Source organism: Anser cygnoides, unplaced genomic scaffold, assembly GCF_040182565.1.
Source record: "Anser cygnoides isolate HZ-2024a breed goose unplaced genomic scaffold, Taihu_goose_T2T_genome scaffold_52_1, whole genome shotgun sequence".
In the NCBI taxonomy this organism is placed as follows: Eukaryota; Metazoa; Chordata; class Aves; order Anseriformes; family Anatidae; genus Anser; species Anser cygnoides.
In genome coordinates, this window is record NW_027103075.1 from 282,291 (window position 1) to 303,706 (window position 21,416).

The 21,416-nt window shown below is 50.8% G+C and overlaps 2 protein-coding genes across 2 annotated transcripts in view; one reads left to right on the forward strand and one right to left on the reverse strand.

Moving 5' to 3' along the window:
- Positions 1–3,153, reverse strand: part of LOC106029424 (chromodomain-helicase-DNA-binding protein 8-like) — a 53,773-nt gene extending 50,620 nt beyond the window's left edge. The window contains exon 1 of the mRNA XM_066989554.1: positions 2,686–3,153. Within this exon, the coding sequence (XP_066845655.1) occupies positions 2,686–3,153 (468 nt within the window). The remainder of the gene's footprint in view (positions 1–2,685) is intronic.
- Positions 3,154–6,035: 2,882 nt separating this feature from the next.
- Positions 6,036–21,400, forward strand: LOC136789535 (TOX high mobility group box family member 4-like). Its single transcript, XM_066989593.1, is given in 14 exon segments — positions 6,036–6,582; positions 7,962–8,030; positions 8,125–8,161; positions 8,164–8,371; positions 10,258–10,319; positions 10,322–10,465; positions 10,468–10,515; positions 10,628–10,657; positions 14,247–14,446; positions 16,892–16,963; positions 17,101–17,232; positions 17,234–17,893; positions 20,918–21,087; positions 21,202–21,400. Coding segments are annotated over 14 exon segments (2,106 nt in total). The 5' UTR covers positions 6,036–6,366; the 3' UTR covers positions 21,260–21,400.
- Positions 21,401–21,416: the final 16 nt, after the last annotated feature.

The window sequence follows — 21,416 nt, forward strand, 5'->3', positions numbered from 1 at the left end:
TAACTGGGAATCCCAGTAAGAGGAAACTGGGCTAACTGGGAGCCCCAGTAACAGACAAACGGGGTAACTGGGAGCCCCAGTAACAGGGCAACTGGGAGCCTCAGTAAGAGCAAACTGGGGGAACTGGGAATCCCAGTAAGAAGCAAATGGGGGAACTGGGAGCCCCAGTAACATGCAAAGGGGATCCTTAGGCCTCCCGGTAAGAGGAAACTGGGCTAACTGGGAACCCCAGTAAGAGGCAAATGGGGTTACTGGAAGGCCCAGTACCACGGTAACTGAGAGACCCAGTAATATGGGAACTGGGGGAACTGGGAGTCCCCGTAAGAGGGGACTGGGAGCCCCAGTTAGAGGAGAATGGGGGAACTGGGAGCCCCAGTAAGAGGCAAATGGGATTACTGGGAGCCCCAATAACACGGTAACTGGGAGACCCAGTAATATGGGAACTGGGCTAACTGGGAGCCCCAGTAAGAGGCAAATGGGGTTACTGGGAGGCCCAGTACCACAGTAACTGGGAGACCCAGTAATATGGGAACTGGGGGAACTGGGAGTCCCCGTAAGAGGGGACTGGGAGCCCCAGTTAGAGGAGAATGGGGGAACTGGGAGCCCCAGTAAGAGGCAAATGGGATTACTGGGAGCCCCAATAACACGGTAACTGGGAGACCCAGTAATATGGGAACTGGGCTAACTGGGAGCCCCAGTAAGAGGCAAATGGGGTTACTGGGAGGCCCAGTACCACGGTAACTGGGAGCCCCAGTAACAGGGCAACTGGGAGCCTCGGTAAGAGGAAACTGGGGTAACTGGGAACCCCAGTAAGAGGCAAATGGGGTTATTGGGAGGCCCAGTAACACGGTAACTGGGAGACCCAATAATATGGGAATTGGGGGAACTGGGAGCCCCAGTAAGAGGCAAATGGGGTTACTGGGAGGCCCAGTACCACAGTAACTGAGAGACCCAGTAATATGGGAACTGGGGGAACTGGGAGCCCTACTAAGAGGCAAATGGGCTTACTGGGAGGCCCAGTAACGTGGTAACTGGGAGCCCCAGTAACAGGGCAACTGGGAGCCTCGGTAAGAGGAAACTGGGGTAACTGGGAACCCCAGTAAGAGGCAAATGGGGTTATTGGGAGGCCCAGTAACACGGTAACTGGGAGACCCAATAATATGGGAATTGGGGGAACTGGGAGCCCCAGTAAGAGGCAAATGGGGTTACTGGGAGGCCCAGTACCACAGTAACTGAGAGACCCAGTAATATGGGAACTGGGGGAACTGGGAGCCCCAGTAAGAGGCAAATGGGGTTACTGGGAGGCCCAGTACCACTGTAACTGGGAGACCCAGTAACAGGGCAACTGGGAGCCTCAGTAAGAGGAAACTGGGGTAACTGGGAATCCCAGTAAGAGGAAACTGGGCTAACTGGGAGCCCCAGTAAGAGACAAATGGGTAACTGGGAGCCCCAGTAACAGGGCAACTGGGAGCCTCCATAAGAGGAAACTGGGGTAACTGGGAATCCCAATAAGAGGCAAATGGGGGAACTGGGAGTCCCCGTAAGAGGGGACTGGGAGCCCCAGTTAGAGGAGAATGGGGGAACTGGGAGCCCCAGTAAGAGGCAAATGGGATTACTGGGAGCCCCAATAACACGGTAACTGGGAGACCCAGTAATATGGGAACTGGGCTAACTGGGAGCCCCAGTAAGAGGCAAATGGGGTTACTGGGAGGCCCAGTAACATGGTAACTGGGAGACCCAGTAATATGGGAACTGGGGGACTGGGAGTCCCAGTAAGAGGGGACTGGGCTAACTGGGAGCCCCAGTAAGAGGCAAATGGGATTACTGGGAGGCCCAGTACCACGGTAACTGGGAGATCCAGTAACAGGGCAACTGGGAGCCTCAGTAAGAGGAAACTGGGGTAACTGGGAATCCCAGTAACAGGAAACTGGGCTAACTGGGAGCCCCAGTAAGAGACAAATGGGTAACTGGGAGCCCCAGTAACAGGGCAACTGGGAGCCTCAGTAAGAGGAAACTGGGGTAACTGGGAATCCCAATAAGAGGCAAATGGGGGAACTGGGAGCCCCAGTAACATGCAAAGGGGATCCTTAGGCCTCCCAGTAAGAGGAAACTGGGCTAACTGGGAACCCCAGAAAGAGGCAAATGGGGTTATTGGGAGGCCCAGTAACACGGTAACTGGGAAACCCAGTAATATGGGAACTGGGCTAACTGGGAGCCCCAGTAAGAAGCAAATTGCGTTACTGGGAGGCCCAGAAACACGGTAACTGGGAGCCCCAGTAACAGGGCAACTGGGAGGCTCAATAAGAGGAAACTGGGCTAACTGGGAACCCCAGTAAGAGGAAACTGGGCTAACTGGGAGCCCCAGTAAGAGGGAAATGGGGGCCCTGAGGCCTCCCAGTAAGGGCTAACTGGGATCCCAGTACGGCCCATCCCCCCCCCAACCCCCCCCAACCCCTTCCCCGCCCCCCCTCCCCCTTACCCCTGACAGGACCCTGGGTCAAAAACGCCCAAAAAAGGTTAAAACGGATTAAAAAAAAGATTACCTTCCCCCACCCCCACCCCGAGGGGACCGCGGGGGGGGGCAGCGCGTGAGGGGGCGCTAAAAGGGGGCGTGGCCTTACCTGAGGCGGGAAAAGGGGGGGGGGGGGGGGGGGGGAGGGAGGGGGGGGAGGGGTCCGGCCTCACCCGGCGCGCGCGGCGGCGCCCCCGCCCCTCCGGCCGCGGCGCGAGACGACGACGGCGGCGGCGCCCGCGCGGCGCAACGCAACGCGGCGGCCGCTGGCCACGCCCCCCCGCGCAGCCCCTAAGCCCCGCCCCCCTCCCCCGCGCAGCCAATGGGAGGCGGGGAAAGGGCAGGGGAAGGGGGCGGGGCTTGCCAGCAGGTTCGGCTGCGCCCCCGCGCCCCCTCCCTTCGCTCCCCCCCTCCCCTCGAGGAAACGGGGGGTCCTCGGGAGCCCGGGCTGCCCGCGGCGCTGCCTGATCGTTTCGCCTCTCCGTTTTCAACCCCGCGGCGGTTTTTTGCCGCTTTTTACATTTTTTTACCCCCCCCCCCTCGCCTCTAAAATTCTCCCGGCGCCTTTCCCCGCGGTGAAAAACGGGGGGGAAAGCGCGGCGCGCCCTCAGGCGTAGCGCCGGGCAGCCCCGCGCCGCCATCTTGCCGCGGTTAACCCCCGCCCCGCCATGGCGGCCCCGGGGGCGGCTCGCTGAGGTGGGGGGGGGGGCGAAAAGAGGCAAATCGGCACGAAACGCCCCAAAGCGGCGTCGTGACGTCACGCCCCCCCCCCCCCCACCTCCCCTCAGGCTTTGAGCCTGACGGGAAAGGCGGCGCAGCCCCCCCCCAAAAAAAAACGCCCCAAAACGAAGCCCGGAGACGCCCCAAAACGCTAAAAATCGGCTTTCAGCCCCCCAAAATTCATCGTAATTAATTTTCAGGCCTCAAAATCGCTTTGAACAGCCCCAAAATCGCTTGTGACGCCCCCGAAATTGATTTGAGCGCCCCCCCCCAAATGATTTTTACCGCACAGAAATTGATTTTTACCACAGAAAAATTGATTTTTACCTCATAAATCCATTTTTACTTAAGAAAAATTAATTTTCTCTCACAACACCTCATTTTTACCTCACACAAATTTATTTTTACTTCACATAAATCAGTTTTTATCTCACAAATATTCGTTTTTACCTCACAAGATATTCATCTTTACCTCACAGATATTCATCTTTACCTCATATTCTCTTCTACCACACAAAAACGCAAAAAATCGTTTTTACCACATAAAATTTTATTTTTCCACACAAAACTCAATTCGACCCTCAAAAATATCCAATTTACCCTCCCCAAAATTAATGTTAAGCTCCCCAAATTGGAGCCCCCCCAGATTATAAATCCACACAGATTCCTTTTAACCCCCAAAATATCACTTTTAACCCCCAAAATATCACTTTTAACCCCCCAAAATTGATTTGAATGCCCCCCCAAATTATTATTACCACACAAAAATTGATTTTTACCTCACATAAACTCATTTTTCCTTCATAAAAAATAATTTTATCTCACAAAACCTCGTTTTTACCCCACAAATATCCATCTTTACCCCACAAATATTCGTTTTTACCTCAGAAATCCTCATTTTTAGCACACAAAAAACATTTTTACAGCACAATAAATCATTTTTGTCACACAAAATTCAATTTAATCCTCAAAAATATCAATCTTACCCTCCCCAAAATTAACATTAAGCCCCCCAAATTGGTTCGAAGCCCCCCCAAATTAATTATAAATCCCTTAGATTCAGATTAAACCCCAAAATATCATTTTTAACTCCCCAAAATTGACTTGATTGCCCCCAAAATGATTTTAATACACAAAAATTGATCTTTACCACACAAAACTTGATTTTTTTTGCCACAAAAATCTTCTTTATCTCACAAAAATTCATTTTTACCTCACACAAAGTCATTTTTGCCACAGAAAATTTGAGTTTTACCGCAGAAAAAGCCTTTTACTACAGTAAAAATCATATTTACCATACAAAGTTAGATTTTTACCTCGCAAAAATTCATTATTACTACAGAAAAATCCATTTTTACTCCATAAAATTTGATTTTTTGCCCCACAAAATTCATTTTAACCCTCAAAAATATCAACTTTAGCCTCCCAAAATTCCTCTTAAGCCCCCAAATCGCTTTGAAATCCCCTAAAATTAATTATAAATCCCCGTAGATTCAGTTTAAATGCAAAAATTCACTTTTACCTCCCAAAATACGTTTTTGCCTCTCCAAAAAAGGCTTTAATCCCTCAAAATCGCTTTTAACCCCCTCAAATTGATTAAAGACCCCCAAATATTAATTATGAACTCTCCAAATTAACTTTAATCACCTTAAATTTATTATAGCCCTCCCAACGTTAATTTTAACCCCCAAAATTGACTTTAGCCCCCAAAATATCAACTTTAACCTCTCAAAATCGATTTGAACCCCGCCAAATTAATTATAAATTCATTTTATTTTCCCAATTTGACCTTTAAAGCCCCCCAAAATCACATTTAAACCCTCAAAAACTGATTTTAATCTCCAAAAAATTGATTTTAACCCCTAAAATTTGTTTTTAACCTCCCCCAAACTGATTTTAACGTCCCAAAATATCACTTTTATCCCTCAAAATTAATTTTCATCCCCGAAAATTGATTTTATCCCCCCTAAAATACCAATATTTCCCCCCAAATAATTTATAATCCTACGAGTTCGGTTTTAACCCCCAAAATACGAATTTTCACCCCGTAAAATTAATTTAAATCCCCCAAATGCAGTTTTTAGCCCCCAAATTACCTGTTTTTTTTTACAAATAATCAAATTCTCATGAAAAAATTGAATAAAATCTAATTTAAACAAAAATTTTTCACGGAATTGATGAAACGAGGCAGACACAAGTAAATATTTCGCATTTTTAAACATTTTTAAATGTGCATTTTTACTATAGAGATTGTTAAGTGCGATTTTTCCACTTTCCACTAAAAATTCCAGTTTTTAGCTCAAAATTTCTCAAAATTATTGTTTTTCAGGTTCTTTATTTCAAAAGATGACCAGAAGCGCTTTGTCATCGCACCTGTAGCACCTGTTAAGAAATAAAATTATAGTTTGAAAATATATTTTAAAATGCCTTGAAACCCCATTTTCAGAGATTTGGTTTTTAAAAATGAAATTAAATTTTAAATTTTAAGAATTTCTGACTTGTAATGAGATTAAAATGCATTTTGGGTGAGTAAAAATGCTTTCAAAACCCATTTTAGGCCTTTTTTAAAACAAACTTAAGACCATTTATGATAGCTAAAAATGCTTTAAAATTAATTTATAATCAATTTTAAGTTATGCAAATGATTTAAAATTTGTTTTTAATGCTTAAAATTCACTTAAAATTTTATTTTTGGCATTTAAAATAGCGTAAACAATTTAAATTGACTTATAATGACTGAAAAAGCTTTATATTTAATTTTTTAAGAGATTTCATGCCTCATAAGGAGTTTGTAAATGAACGACGGCAGTTAAAACTCCTTAAAATTTTAATTTTTCGGTGTTTTATGTTTTGTAGAACATTTGATGTTGATTTTTCAACGACTAAAAACCCTTTTCTGAGGGATTTTTATTTGCAGGGAGAATTTTAAACTCACTTATGGTGCCTAAAGCCCACTTATAAGAAATTTTGAGTCTTCTAGGGAGACAAAAAGCGATATTTAATTAAAAATTTTCCTTAAAATTTTGTTTTGGAGGGGTTTTAAAGAAATCGGGAGGCCTCCACTCAGGGATTTTTGGAGGCCTCCACCTCAAAATATTCGGTGGCCTACGCTAAAAAATACTTGGAGGCCTCCAATGATAAATATTTGGGGCCTCCACCCGGAAAATTTCCCAAATTTCCTAAATTTCGCCCAATTTTCCAGGTGGAGCCCCCAGTCCTCCAGCTCGGAGGACCGACCCCGCCCGTCTCTATGGTTCCACGCCGGAAGTAAACCGGAAGAGGGGGGGGAAGGGGGAGGCCGCACTTCCGCTTCCGGGCGGCGGCCTGGCCGGGGCGGCGGAGCCATGGAGGTGAGCGGCGGCTTTGTGGCCGGGGGGAGTCCTCCAAGGGGGGGGGCGGTCCTCCAAGGGGGGGGCGTTGCTATGGAGACCGGGGGGCTTGGGGAGGGGAGGGGGCGGGGGAGGGGGGAGGTTTTGGGGCGGTTTGGGGGGATTTTGGGGCTGCTTGGGGGGGGGCGGGGCGGTTTGGGGGAGGTTTTGGGGCTGTTTGGGGGCAATTGGGGGAGGTTTGGGGGCATTGGGGGAGGTTTGGGGGGATTTGGGGGGGTTTGGGGGCGTTTGGGGGAGGTTTTGGGGTATTTGGGGGGATTTGAGGGGATTTGGGGGGATTCGGGGAGATTTTGGGGTATTTGGGACTGGTTTTGGGGCTGTTTGGGGGAGCATTGGGGGAGGCTTTGGGGAGGTTTTGGGGGATTTGGGGGGTTGGTGGAGGTTTTGGGGCTTTTTTGGGGATTTGAGGGGATTTGGGGGGATTCGGGGAGCTTTTGGGGTATTTGCGGGAGGTTTTGGGGCTGTTTGGGGGGATTTTGGGGGGGTTGGGAGAGGTTTTGGGGTGGTTTTGGGGGATTTGGGGAGGTTTTGGGGGGTCTTGGGGGATTTGGGGGAGGTTTGGGGACTGTTTTGGGGGGATTTGGGGGGTTGGGGGCGTTTTGGGGTAGTTTTGGGGGTTTTTGGGGGATTTGGGGGAGGTTTTGGGGTGGTTTTGGGGGATTTGGGGAGGTTTTGGGGGTCCTGGGGTATTAGGGGGAGTTTGGGGGAAGTTTGGGGTCATTTGGGGAGGTTTTGAGGGGTTTTGAGGGTTTTGCGGGGAGGTTTTGGGGTGTTTTGGGGGACTTTGGGGTTATTTGGAGAGATTTGGGGGGAGGTTTTGGGGTTTGGGGGAGGTTTGGGGGGATTTTGGTGTATTTAGGGAGATTTGGGTTTTTTTTCAGGGGGATTTGGGGAGATTTGGGGGTGTTTAGGGGCATTTGGGGGCTTTTAGGTTATTTGGGGGCGTTTTTGGGGGGGTCTTGGTGTATTTGGGGGAGGTTTGAGTGTTCTCAGGGTACTTGGGGGAAGTCTGGGGCAGTTTTGGGGTATTTGGGGGAGGTTTGGGAGCAATTTAGGGGTACTTTTGGGGAGATTTCTGAGACTTGGGGGCGATTTGGGGATATTTAGGGTTATTTTGATGTATTTGGGGCCGTTTTGGGGCACGTTTAGGGAAATCTTTTAGGATTTTGGTCTATTTCTCTCCGTTTTGCTTGTTTTTCGTCTTTTTTCACCGTTTTATGGGGTCATCCCCACCTGTTCCCTTGAGAGGAGATTCTTCATGTCGTGTTCTTCCCTCCGATTCCCCAAAACCCCCCTTTTTCACCCCAAAACCCCCCTTTTTCCCCCCAAACCCCTTCCAGTTCCCCGGCGGCAACGACAACTACCTGGCCATCACCGGCGCGGCTCACCCCTTCCTGACGGGCGCCGAGGTACGAATCGGGGCCGGAAAACCCCCAAAAAAAAGCCCCGAAAACCCCATTTTTACCCGTTTCCCCGTCCTTTTTAACCCTTTCCTCCCCGCAGACCTTCCACACGCCCAGCTTGGGGGACGAGGAGTTCGAGATCCCCCCATCGCCCTCGACGCCGACCCCTCGCTGGCCGTGGCCGACGTCGTCGCCCACTTCGACGAGCTGGGGGACCCCCGGCGCCCCCCCCCGAGGCCGCCTTTCGCCCCCCCTACGGGGTGCAGGCCCCTCGACATGCCCGTGGGGATCGGGCCCGGCCTGATGGAGCAGGGCGGGGGCTGCTGCCGGGGGGCTCTCCATGGTGAGCGGGGTTTTGGGGGGGTTGGGGGGATTTGGGGGGGTTGGGGGGATTTGGGGGAAAAATGGGAGGTTTGGGGGGTTATAGGGGGATTTGGGGGGTTATAGGGGGACTTGGGGGGGATTTAGCGTGATTTGGGGGGAATTTGGGGGATTTGGGGGGATTTAGGGGGAAAAATGGGAGGTTTGGGGGTTATAGGGGGATTTGGGGGGCTTAGAGGTGATTTGGGGGTGTTTAGGGTAATTTGGGGGAAATTTGGGGGATTTGGGGGGATTTGGGGGATTTAGGAGGAAAAATGGGAGGTTTGGGGGGGGGGTTATAGGGGGATTTGGGGGGGCTTACAGGGGAATTTGGGGGGCTTAGCGGATTTGCGGTGATTTGGGGGGAATTTGGGGGATTTGGGGGGATTTAGGGGGAAAAATGGGAGGTTTGGGGGGAATTGAGGTGGATTTGGGAGGATTAGGGGGATTTAGGGGGGATTTAGGATGATTTGGGGGAAATTTTGGGGATTTGGGGGGATTTGGGGGGAAAAATGGGGGGTTTGGGGGTGTTATAGGGGGATATGGGGGTGTTATAGGGGGATATGGGGGTGTTATAGGGGGATTTGGGGGGATTTAGGGTGATTTGGGAGGAATTTGGGGTATTTGGGGGGAAAAATGGGAGGTTTGGGGGTTATAGGGGGATTTGGGGGGCTTAGAGGGGGATTTGGGGGTGTTTAGGGTGATTTGGGGGATTTGGGGGGATTTGGGGGGATTTAGGGGGAAAAATGGGAGGTTTGGGGGGGATTGAGGGGGATTTGGGAGGATTGGGGGTTTAGGGGGGCTTAGAGGGGGATTTGGGGGGATTAGGGGGAAAAATGGAAGGTTTGGGGGGTTATAGGGGGATTTGAGAGTGTTATAGGGGGATTTGGGGGGTTTAGGGGACTTGCGGGGGATGTGGGGTGATTTGGGGGGAATCTGGGGGATTTGGGGGGATTTAGGGGGAAAAATGGGAGGTTTGGGGGTTATAGGGGGATTTGGGGAGGTTTAGGGGATTTGTGGGGGATGTGGGGTGATTTGGGAGGAATTTGGGGGATTTGGGGGGATTTAGGAGGAAAAATGGGAGGTTTGGGGGGTTATAGGGGGATTTGGGGGGCTTACAGGGGGATTTGGGGGTGTTTAGGGTGATTTGGGGGAAATTTGGGGGATTTGGGGGATTTGGGGGGATTTAGGGGGAAAAATGGGAGGTTTGGGGGGATTGAAGGGGGATTTGGGGGATTTGGGGGGATTTAGGGGGAAAAATGGGAGGATTGAGGGGGATTTAGGGGGGCTTAGAGGGGATTTGGGGGGGGTTAGGGGGAATTTGGGAGGGATTTGGGGGGGATTTGGGGGAAAAGGGAGGGATTTGGGGGGATTTAGGGGCGAAAAGGGAGGTTTAGGGGGCATTAGAGGGGATTGGCGGGGAAATGGGGCTTTTGGGGGGAAAATAGGGGTATTTGGGGGTAATTGAGGAGATTTGGGGGTGTTAGAGGGGATTGGGGGGTAATAGGGGGATTTGGGGGGCTTTTGAGGGGGTTTGGGGGTCATTTAGGGGAAATGGGGGGATTTGGGGGGGAATTTGGGGTGGAATATGGGGATTTGGGGGGAAATAGGGGGATTTGGGGGGGTTTTGAGGGGGAATGGGGGCATTTGGGGGGGTTAGAGGGAATTTGGGGGGGGGGTTAGAGGGGATTTAGGATGGTTAGATGGGATTTGGGGGAAAATAAAGGGATTTGGGGGGGCGGATTAGGATCGGGGGGCAATTTCTCCCCTATATTTTAGAGGGGGATCCCACATTATCTTTATTTTTTGGGGGGGTTTGGAGCGGCGTTTTGAGACCTTTTCGTGTCTCCCCCATTTTTCTCCCCCTGCTCAGGAACTGGACCCCCCTGGCCGCCCCCTACGCCGCCGCCCCCGTCACCATCGAGGTGCCGATGAGCCCGGGGGGCTCCTGGCCCCCGGCGCCCTCACCACCATCGACCAGAGCGAGCTCAGCTCCCAGCTGGGGCTCAGCCTCGGGGGGCGCCCCCACGCTGCCCCCCCGGCCCCGGAGCCCTCCCCGGACGAGCGCCTCTCCGCCACCCCTCGCCCACCCCCTCGCTGCCCGACGAGGAGGCCGAAGACTTCCGCAGGGGTGAGGCCGACGACCCCCCCCCAGAATCCTAAATTACAATTTTTTTCCCGCTTTCCAAGCCCAAATCCCCCTTTTTTCCCACTTTCCGACCCAAAATCCTCCTTTTTTATGCTTTCCGATCCCAAATCCACCCTTTTTTCCCGCTTTCCGACCCAAAAATCCTCCTTTTTTATGCTTTCTGACACCAAATCCCCCTTTTTTCCCACTTTCTGACCCAAAATCGTCCTTTTTTCCACTTTCCGACCCCAAATCCGCCCTTTTTTCCCGCTTTCCGACCCAAAATCCTCCTTTTTTCCACTTTCCGACCCCAAATCCCCCTTTTTTTCCCACTTTCCGACCCAAAATCCTCCTTTTTTCCGCTTTCCAATCCCAAATCCCCTTTCTTTCCCACTTTCCGACCCCAAATCCTCCTTTTTTACGCTTTCTGACCCCAAATCCCCCTTTTTTTCCCACTTTCCGACCCCAAATCCTCCTTTTTACGCTTTCCGATCCCAAATCCGCCTTTTTTCCCACTTTCCGACCCCAAATCCTCCTTTTTTACGCTTTCTGACCCCAAATCCCCGTTTTTTCCCGCTTTCTGACCCAAAATCCTCCTTTTTCCGCTTTCCGATCCCAAATCCCCCTTTTTTCCCACTTTCCGACCCCAAATCCTCCTTTTTACGCTTTCCGATCCCAAATCCGCCTTTTTTCCCACTTTCCGACCCCAAATCCCCGTTTTTTCCCGCTTTCTGACCCAAAATCCTCCTTTTTTCCGCTTTCCGATCCCAAATCCCCCTTTTTCCCACTTTCCGACCCAAAATCCTCCTTTTTTCCTCCGCTTTTTTTCCGACCCCAAATCCTCCTTTTTTCCGCTTTCTGACCCAAAATCCTCCTTTTTTCCGCTTTCCGACCCCAAATCCCCCTTTTTTCCCACTTTCCGACCCGAAATCCTCCTTTTTTCTGCTTTCCGACCCCAAATCCCCTTTTTTTCCCACTTTCCGACCCAAAATCCTCCTTTTTTACGCTTTCCGATCCCAAATCCGCCTTTTTTCCCACTTTCCGACCCAAAATCCTCCTTTTTTCCGCTTTCCAACCCAAAATCCCACTTTTTTCTGCTTTCCGACCCCAAATCCCACTTTTTTCTGCTTTCTGACCCCAAATCCTCCTTTTATTCCCCTTTCTGACCCCAAATCCCACTTTTTTCCCGCTTTCTGACCCCAAATCCCACTTTTTTCCCGCTTTCCCACCCCAAATCCCACTTTTTTCCGCTTTCCGACCCCAAATCCCACTTTTATTCCTCTTCCTGGGCCAAAATCCCACTTTTTTCCCCCTTTCTGACCAAAAATCCTCCTTTTTTTCTGCTTTCTGACCCAAAATCCCACATCTTTTCTGACTACTGACCCAAAATCCCACTTTTTTCCACTTTCCAACCCCAAATCCAACTTTTTCCCCACTTTCCGACCCGAAATCCCACGTTTTTTCCGCTTTCTGACCCAAAATCCCACTCTTTGCACTTTTCGACCCCAAATCTCACTTTTTTCTGCTTTCCGACCCAAAATCCCATATTTTTCCACATTCCGACCCCAAATCCCACTTTTTTCACTTTCTAATCCCTAATCCCACTTTTTTTCCGCTGGCTGACCACAAATCCTACTTTTTTCCCACGTCTCTACCCCAAAATCCCCCTTTCCGACCCAAAACCCCAATTTTTTTCCACTTTTCAATTCAAAATCCTATTTTTTTTCCATTTTTCTACCCCAAATCCCACTCTTTTTCTACTTTCTGGCCCCAAATCCCACTTTTTCCTAAAAATCCCACTGGTTTTTCCACTTTCCAACCCCAAATCCCACTGTTCTTTCACTTTCCAACCCCAAATCCCACTTTTTTCACTTTCTGACCCCAAATCCCACTCTTTTGTCGCTTTCTGATCCCAAAATCCCACTTCCCTTTCATTCTTATTCTCTTTTTCCTCTTTTTTGCTGTTTTTTTAATTCCTTTTTTTATTTTTTCTTTTTTTCTCATTTCTCTTTTTTTCTCTTTATTTTTCTTTTTTTCTCTATTTGTTCTTTTTTTTGGTTTTTATTTTTTTCTTTTCCTTGTTTTTTGTTTTTCCTTTTTTCTCTTTTTTAATATTTTCTTGTTTTGTCTTTTGTTTTTTTCCTCCTTTGTTTGTTTTTTCTTTTTATTTTTTTTCCTTTTTTGTTTTTTTCTTTTTTTATTTTTTCTTTTCTTTTTCTTTTTCTTTTTTCTCTTTTCTTTCCTTTTTTTCTTTTTTTTTCCTTTTTTGTTCTTTTTTCTTTTCTTTTTTTGTTCTTGTTTTTTTTCTTTGTTTTGTTTTTTTTGTCTTGTCTTTTTTTCTTTTTTCTTTTTTTCTTTTTTTCTTTTTTTCTTTTCTTTTTTCTGTTCTTTTTGTTCTTTTTCTTTTTTTCTATTTTCTTTTTTATTTTTTATTTTTTTCTCTTTTCTTTTTTCTTTTTTTTTTGTTTTTTCCTTTTCCTTTTTCTCTTCTCCTTTTTCTCGTTTCTTTCCTTTTTCCCCTGTCTTTTCCTTTCCCCTTTTCCCCTAAAATTCTCTACTTCCCCCCCAAAATCCTCCCCTTTTCCCTTTTCCTTTTCCTTTTCCCTTTTCCCCTTTTCCCCCTTTTTTTCCCCCTTTTCCCCCCTTTTTTTCCCCTTTTCCTTTTTTCCCCCTTTTCCCCCTTTTTTTCCCCCTTTTCCCCCCTTTTTTCCCCTTTTCCCCCCCTTTTTTTCCCCTTTTCCCCCTTTTTTTTTCCCCTTTTCCCCCCTTTTTTTCCTTTTCCCTTTTTCCCCCTTTTCCCCCCCCTTTTTTTCCCCTTTTCCCCCCTTTTTTCCCCTTTTCCCCCTTTTTTTCCCCCCCCTTTTCCCCCTTTTTTTCCCCCTTTTCCCCCCTTTTTTCTCTCCCTTTTCCCCCTTTTTTTCCCCTTTTCCCCCCTTTTTTCCCCTTTTCCCCCCTTTTTCCCCTTTTCCCCCCTTTTTCCCCTTTTCCCCCTTTTTTCCCCCCTTTTCCCCCCCTTTTTTTCCCCCTTTCCCCCCTTTTTTTCCCCCCTTTTCCCCCCCCCTTTTTTTCCCCTTTTCCCCCCTTTTTTTTCCCCCTTTTCCCCCCTTTTTTTCCCCCTTTTCCCCCTTTTTCTCCCCTTTTTCCCCCCTTTTTTTCCCTTTTCCCCCCTTTTTTCCCCCCTTTTCCCCCCTTTTTTCCCCCTTTTCCCCCCTTTTTTTCCCCCTTTTCTCTCCCCTTTTTTTCCCCCTTTTCCCCCCTTTTTTTCCCCTTTTCCCCCCTTTTTTCCCCTTTTCCCCCCTTTTTTCCCCTTTTCCCCCTTTTTTCCCCTTTTCCCCCTTTTTCCCCTTTTCCCCCCTTTTTTTCCCCTTTTCCCCCTTTTTTTCCCCCTTTTCCCCCCTTTTTTTCCCTTTTCCCCCCCTTTTTTTCCCCCTTTTCCCCCCTTTTTTTTCCCCTTTTCCCCCTTTTTCCCCCTTTTCCCCCCTTTTTTCCCCTTTTCCCCCCTTTTTTTCCCCCTTTTCCCCCTTTTTTCCCCTTTTCCCCCCTTTTTTCCCCTTTTCCCCCTTTTTTTCCCCTTTTCCCTTCTTTTTCCCCCCCTTTCTTTTCCCCCCCCTTTTCCCCCTTTTTTTCCCCTTTTTTCCCCTTTTCCCCCCTTTTCCCCCCCTTTCCTCACTCCCTCCCCTCCCCCGGCAGCTCCCGGCCCAGAAGGCCGCCCGGCGCCTCCGGCCGCCCCCGAGGGGGCCGCAAGCCCAAGCCCCCCAAGAAGCAGAAGAAGAAGAAGGACCCCAACGAGCCCCAGAAGCCGCTCTCCGCCTACGCCCTCTTCTTCCGCGACACGCAGGCGGCCATCAAGGGCCAGAACCCCAACGCCACCTTCGGCGAGGTCTCCAAGATCGTGGCCTCCATGTGGGACAGCCTCGGCGAGGAGCAGAAGCAGGTGACGGGGCGGCGGGGAGGCTTCCGGGGGGCGTTGGGGACGGGGAGTGAGGCGGTTTCGGGGGTAGAGGCCCAGAAGGGTTCGTCTGGGGAGGTGGAGGCTCAGGAAGTTTGGTTTCAGGGATGTAGAGGCTCAGGAAATTTGGTTTCAGGCATGTGGAGGCTCAGGAATTTTGGTTTGGGGGAGATAGAGGCTCAGAAAATTTGGTTTGGGGGAGGCGGAGGCTCAAGAATTTTGGTTTCAGGCATGTGGAGGCTCAGGAATTTTGGTTTGGAGGATGTAGAGGCTCAGGAGTCTCCATTTGGGGAGGTGGAGGCTCAGGAAATATGGTTTGGGGGATGTGGAGGCTCAAGAATTGTGGTTTTGGGGACGTAGAGGCTCAGGAAATTTGGTTTGGGGGAGGTGGAGGCTCGAATTTTGGTTTAGGGGATGTAGAGGCTCAGGAAATTTGGTTTCAGGGATGTGGAGGCTCAGGAAATTTGGTTTGGGGGATGTAGAGGCTCAGGAAATTTGGTTTCAGGCACGTGGAGGCTCAGGAATTTGGGTTTGGAGGACGTAGAGGCTCAGGAGTCTCCATTTGGGGAGGTGGAGGCTCAGGAACTTTGGTTTGGAGGACATGGAGGATCAGAAGTTTTAATTTGGGGGATGTGGAGGCTCAGGAAATTTGGTTTCAGGCACGTGGAGGCTCAGGAGGTTGGGTTTGGGGACGTAGAGGCTCAAGAATTTCGGTTTAGAGGACGTAGAGGCTCAGGAAATTTGGTTTCAGGGATGTGGAGGCTCAGGAAATTTGGTTTCAGGCACGTGGAGGCTCAGGAATTTGGGTTTGGAGGACGTAGAGGCTCAGGAGTCTCCATTTGGGGAGGAGGAGGCTCAGGAATTTTGGTTTGGGGGACGTGGAGGCTCAGGAAATTTGGTTTGGGGAGGTGGAGGCTCAAGAATTTTGGTTTAGGGGATGTGGAGGCTCAGGAAATTTGGTTTCAGGCACGTGGAGGCTCAGGAATTTGGGTTTGGGGGACGTGGAGGCTCAGGAGATTTGGTTTGGGGGAGGTGGAGGCTCAGGAGATTTGGTTTGGAGGACGTGGAGGATGAGAAGTCTCCATTTGGGGATGTGGAGGCTCAGGAAATTTGGTTTCAGGCACGTGGAGGCTCAGGAATTTTGGTTTGGAGGACGTGGAGGATCAGGAGATTTGGTTTGGAGAACGTGGAGGATCAGAAGTTTTAATTTGGGAGATGTGGAGGCTCAGGAAATTTGTTTTCAGGCACGTGGAGGCTCAGGAAATTTGGTTTGGGGGATGTAGAGGCTCAGGAAATTTGGTTTCAGGCACGTGGAGGCTCAGGAGTTTGGGTTTGGAGGACGTAGAGGCTCAGGAGTCTCCATTTGGGGAAGTGGAGGCTCAGGAAATTTGGTTTGGGGGATGTGGAGGCTCAAGAATTGTGGTTTTGGGGACGTAGAGGCTCAGGAATTTTGGTTTGGGGGAGGTGGAGGCTCAGGAAATTTGGTTTCAGGGATGTGGAGGCTCAGGAAATTTGGTTTGGGGGAGATGGAGGCTCAAGAATTTTGGTTTCAGGCATGTGGAGGCTCAGGAATTTTGGTTTGGAGGACGTAGAGGCTCAGGAAATTTGGTTTCAGGCACGTGGAGGCTCAGGAGTTTGGGTTTGGAGGACGTAGAGGCTCAGGAGTCTCCATTTGGGGAGGTGGAGGCTCAGGAAATTTGGTTTGGGGGATGTGGAGGCTCAAGAATTTTGGTTTAGGGGATGTAGAGGCTCAGGAAATTTGGTTTCAGGGATGTGGAGGCTCAGGAAATTTGGTTTGGGGGATGTAGAGGCTCAGGAAATTTGGTTTTAGGCACGTGGAGGCTCAGGAGTTTGGGTTTGGAGGACGTAGAGGCTCAGGAGTCTCCATTTGGGGAGGTGGAGGCTCAGGAACTTTGGTTTGGGGGACGTGGAGGCTCAGGAACTTTGGTTTCAGGGATGTGGAGGCTCAGGAAATTTGGTTTGGGGGATGTGGAGGCTCAGGAATTTTGGTTTAGGGGATGTGGAGGCTCAGGAATTTTGGTTTGGGGGACGTGGAGGCTCGGGAGCCTTCATTCAGAGGACGTGGAGGCTCAGAACTTCAGATTTGGAGCACGTAGAGGCTGAGGAGGCCACTTCTGAGGTCACACGAGGACTCAACCTCGTCGCTTAGGGCCGCGGAGGCCCGGAGGCCGGGGTTCGAGGACGTAGCCTCACAATTCGGGAGGCCGGGTGGCCTCCATCTTGTCTCCTAGAGGCCAGGAGGCCTCCATTTTGTCTCCTAGAGGCCAGGAGGCCTCCGTTCTGTCTCCTGGAGGCCAAGGGGCCTCCGTTTCAGCAGCCCGGCCTCCGTTTCAGCCTTAGAGGCCTGGAGGCCCAACTGGGCCTCGCCCTCGACCTCCCTTTTTTTTTTTTTTTAATTATTTCCCCCAGGTCTACAAGCGTAAAACGGAGGCCGCCAAGAAGGAGTACCTCAAGGCCCTGGCCGCCTACCGCGCCATCCAGGTGGGCCTCCCCCCCCCCCCCCAAAACGGAGGCCGGGCCTCCGATCGACCCCGGCTCGCCCTTAACCTCCCTCGCCAGCCTCTAATTAACCCGATAATTCGTTATCTTTTTCGTTAACCTCCGGTGGGGCCTCGCAGACCACGGCGGAGCCTTCGGAGCCGGACCCGCCGCCGCCTCCTCCTCCTCCTCCTCCTCCTCCCGCGGCCTCCCAGCCTCCCTCGGCCTCCGAGCCTCCGCCGGGCCTCGCCGCCGCCGCCGGCGCCGCCTCCGCCGCCGGGCATCACCAAGATCATCATCCCCAAGCAGATGCTGCCTCCTTCCTCGCCGCGGCCTCCGCGGCCTCCACGACGGCCGCAAGCGGCGGAGGCCCGGCCTCCGGCCTCGTCACCGTCATCCCGGCCACCGTCGTCACCTCCCGCGGCCTCCACCTGGGCACGGGGACGCAGATCGTCACCCGCTCCGTCCTGGCGGCCGCCGCCGCCGCCGCCGCGGCCTCCTCCTCTTCCTCCTCCTCCTCCTCCTCTTCTTCGGCCTCCGCCGTGCCTCCCCTCGCCTCCAGCCTCCCCCCCCTCCAACAAATGCCCCCCCGCAGCCCCCGGCCCGGCCTTGGCCGTCCTCCAGCCTCCTCCCCCCTCCAGGCCATGCAGCAGCCTCCGCCCCAGCCCAAGGGAGGCCGCCTCCCCCAGCAGCCTCCCCCCCCTCCAAATCAAGATCCTGCCCCCCCCGGCCTCCACCTCCAAACTTTGGCCCTCCCGGAGGCCCCGGGGCCGGGGAGGGGCGGCGGCGGGGGAGGGGCGGCGGGGGCGGCCTCCCCAACGCTCCCCCGCCGGCGGCCCGGCGGCCTCCGCCCAAGGCGGGCCCCCGGCCTCGGCGGCGGGGCCGGCCTCGCCGGAGGCCGTGGAGATGATCGCGGGCGACGTGGTGCCGGAGGTGAGGGGATTCGGGGGGATTTGGGGGAAATTTGGGGGATTTGGGGGAAATTTGGAGGAATTTGGGGGGATTTGGGGGAAATTTGGGGGATTTGGGAGGAAATTTGGGGGATTTGGGGGGATTTGGGGAAATTTGGAGGAATTTGGGGGGGTTTGGGGGAAATTTGGGGAGATTTGGGGGAAATTTGGGGGATTTGGGGGAAATTTGGAGGAATTTGGGGGGATTTGGGGGAAAATTTGGAGAGGTTTGGGGGAAATTTGGGGGAAAAATTGGGAAAATTTTTGGGATTTGGGGAAATTTTTAGAAATTTGGGGGATTTGGGGAAAATGGGGGGTGGGGGGAAATTTGGGGGGATTTCAGGGAAATTTGGGGGGAAATTTGGGGGCTTGGGGGAAATTTGGAGGGGTTTGGGGGAAATTTGGGGGAAAAATTGGGAAAATTTTTGGGATTTGGGGAAATTTTCAGAAATATGGGGGTTGGGGGGAAATTTGGGGGGACTTGGGGGAAATTTGGAGGGACTTGGGGGAAATTTGGAGGGGTTTGGGGGAAATTTGGGGGAAAAATTGGGAAAATTTTTGGGATTTGGGGAAATTTTCAGAAATATAGGGGTTGGGGGGAAATTTGGGGGGGTTTGGGGGAAATTTGGGGGAAAAATTGGGAAAATTTTGGGGGTTTGGGGAAATTTTCAGAAATATGGGGGATTTGGGGAAAATGGGGGGTGGGGGGAAATTTGGGGGGATTTCAGGGAAATTTGGGGGGAAATTTGGGGATTTGGGGGAAATTTGGAGGGGTTTGAGGGAAATTTGGAGGAATTTGGGGGAAATTTGGGGGGATTTGGGGAAAATTTGAGGGAAAAATTGGGAAAACTTGGGATTTGGGGAAATTTTCAGAAATATGGGGGTTGGGGGGAAATTTGGGGGGATTTGGGGGAAATTTGGGGGGATTTGGGGGAAATTTGGGGGAAAAATTGGGAAAATTTTTGGGATTTGGGGAAATTTTCAGAAATTTGGGGGATTTGGGGAAAATATGGGGGGGTGGGGGGAAATGTGGGGGAAATTTGCGTGATTTCAGGGAAATTTGGGAAATTTGGGGGTTTGGGGGAAATTTGGGAAAAATTGGAAAATTTTTGGGATTTGGGGAAATTTTAGGGATTTGGTGAAAATTGGGAGGAAAATTTGGGGGGTTGTGGGGGTTTGGGGAAAGTTTTGGACAATTTGGGGGATTCGGGGGAGATTTTGGACAATTTCAGGGATTTGGGGAAAATTCTGGGAAAATTGGAAGGATTTGGGGAAAATTGGGAAAATTTGGGGATTTGGAGAAAATTTTGGGAAAAAATTGAGATTTTGAGAAAATTTGGGGGAAAATTTTGAGACTTAGGAAAATTTGGGGGGATTTAGGAAAAGTGGGAAAATTTGAAGAGCTTTGGGGAAAAATGGCGGGGAAAACTGGGGAAACGATTTGGGGAAAATTCTGGCAATTTGGGGAAAATTGGGAATTTTGGAGGGATCTGGGGAAAAATTGTGGATTTGGGGAAAAAATGGGAAATTTGGGGGATCTGGGTAAAATTGGGGGGATTTGGAGAAAAATCGGGAAAATTTGGAGGGATTTGGGGGGGTTGGGGAAAATTGGGGGGGATTGGGGGAAAAAATTGGGAAAACTTGGGATTTGGGGGAAATTTTGGGAATTTGGGGGAAATTTGGGGAACATTTTCAGAAAATTTAGAGGCATTGGGGGAAATTTGGGGAGAATTTGGAGGAATTTAGGGAAATTTGGGGGGTTTGGGGAAAGCTTGGGGCTTAGGGGAAAATTTGGGGAAAATTGAGGGATTTAGGGTAAATTTTGGGGAAATTTGGGGGAATTTAGGGAAAACGGGGATTTGAAAATTTCGGGGATCCCTCTTGGAGGGATTTTGGGGTCCCTTTGAGGGATTTTGGGGTCTCTTGGAGGGATTTTGGGGTCTTTTTGAAGGATTTTGGGGTCTCTTGGAGGGATTTTGGGGTCTTTTTGAAGGATTTTGGGGTCTCTTGGAGGGATTTACGAATACCTGGGTGGATTTTGGGGTCTCTTTGAGGGATTTTGGGGTCCTTTTGAGGGATTTTGGGGCCTCTTGGAGAGATTTAGGAATTCCTGGGTGGATTTTGGGGTCTATTGGAGGAATTTTGGGGTCTCTTGGAGGAATTTTGGGGTCTCTTGGAAGGATTTTGGGGTCTCCTGGAGGGATTTAGGAATTCCTGGGTGGATTTTGGGGTCTTTCTGAAGGATTTTGGGATCTCTTGGAGGGATTTATGAATTCTTTGAGGGATTTTGGGGTCTCTTTGAGGGATTTTGGGATCTCTTGGAGGGCTTTTGGGGCCTCTTGGAGGGATTTAGGAATTCCTGGGTGGATTTTGGGGTCTTTTTGAGGGATTTCGGGGTCTCTTGGAGGGATTTTGGGGCCTCTTGGAGGGATTTTGGGGTCTTTTTGATGGATTTTGGGGTCTCTTGGAGGGATTTAGGAATTCCTGGGTGGATTTTGGGGTCTTTTTGAAGGATTTTGGGATCTCTTGGAGGGATTTATGAATTCTTTGAGGGATTTTGGGATCTCTTGGAGGGCTTTTGGGGTCTCTTGGAGGGATTTTGGGGTCTCTTGGAGGGATTTTGGGTCTCCTGGAGGGATTTTGGGGTCTCCTGGAGGGATTTTGGGGTCTCTTGGAGGGATTTTGGGGTCTTTTTGATGGATTTTGGTTTCTCTTGGAGGGATTTTGGGGCCTCTTGGAGGGATTTATGAATTCCTGGGTGGATTTTGGGGCCTCTTGGAGGGATTTTGGGGTCTTTTTGAGGGATTTTGGGGTCTCCTGGACGCATTTTGGGGCCTCTCGGCAGGATTTACCAACTCCTGCCTGCATTTCGGGGCTCTTCCGAGGCCCTTTAGGATCTCGCGGACCCCTTTTAGGATCCCCTACCCCTCCTTGAAGACCCTCGCCCTTCCCCTCACCCCAAAAAAAAAACCCCAAAACCCCCTTTTTTTTCCCCGCCCCCCCCCAGGTGGAATCCCCCACCCAGATGTCCCTGGAGCTGGTGGCCGAATCCCCGGCGCCCGGCCCCGAATCCCCCCGACCCCGCTGCGTCCGCTCGGGGTGCGACAACGCCCCCGTCCCCAGCTCCGACTGGGACAACGAGTACTGCAGCAGCGAGTGCGTCGTCAAACACTGCCGGTAAGACCCCAAAAAAAAAAAAACCCTAAATCCCCTTTTTTCACCCCAAAACCCCCCTTTGGGTCGTTCACCCTACAAAAAAACCCTATAACCCGCCCCGTTCCGCCCCCCCAGGGACGTCTTCCTGGCCTGGCTGGCCGCCCGCAACGCCAGCGTGGTTTTCGTCAAATAAGGGAGGATTCACCCCAAAAAAAACCCTCCCCCTCCCCCCCCTCAACCCGCGACCCCAAAAGCCGAAGAACCCCTTGGCCGCCTTTCGGGGTAATTTCCGCCCGTTTCGAGCCAAACGGAAAACCTGCGTTTTCTTCCCGTCCGCGCCCCGAAACCCC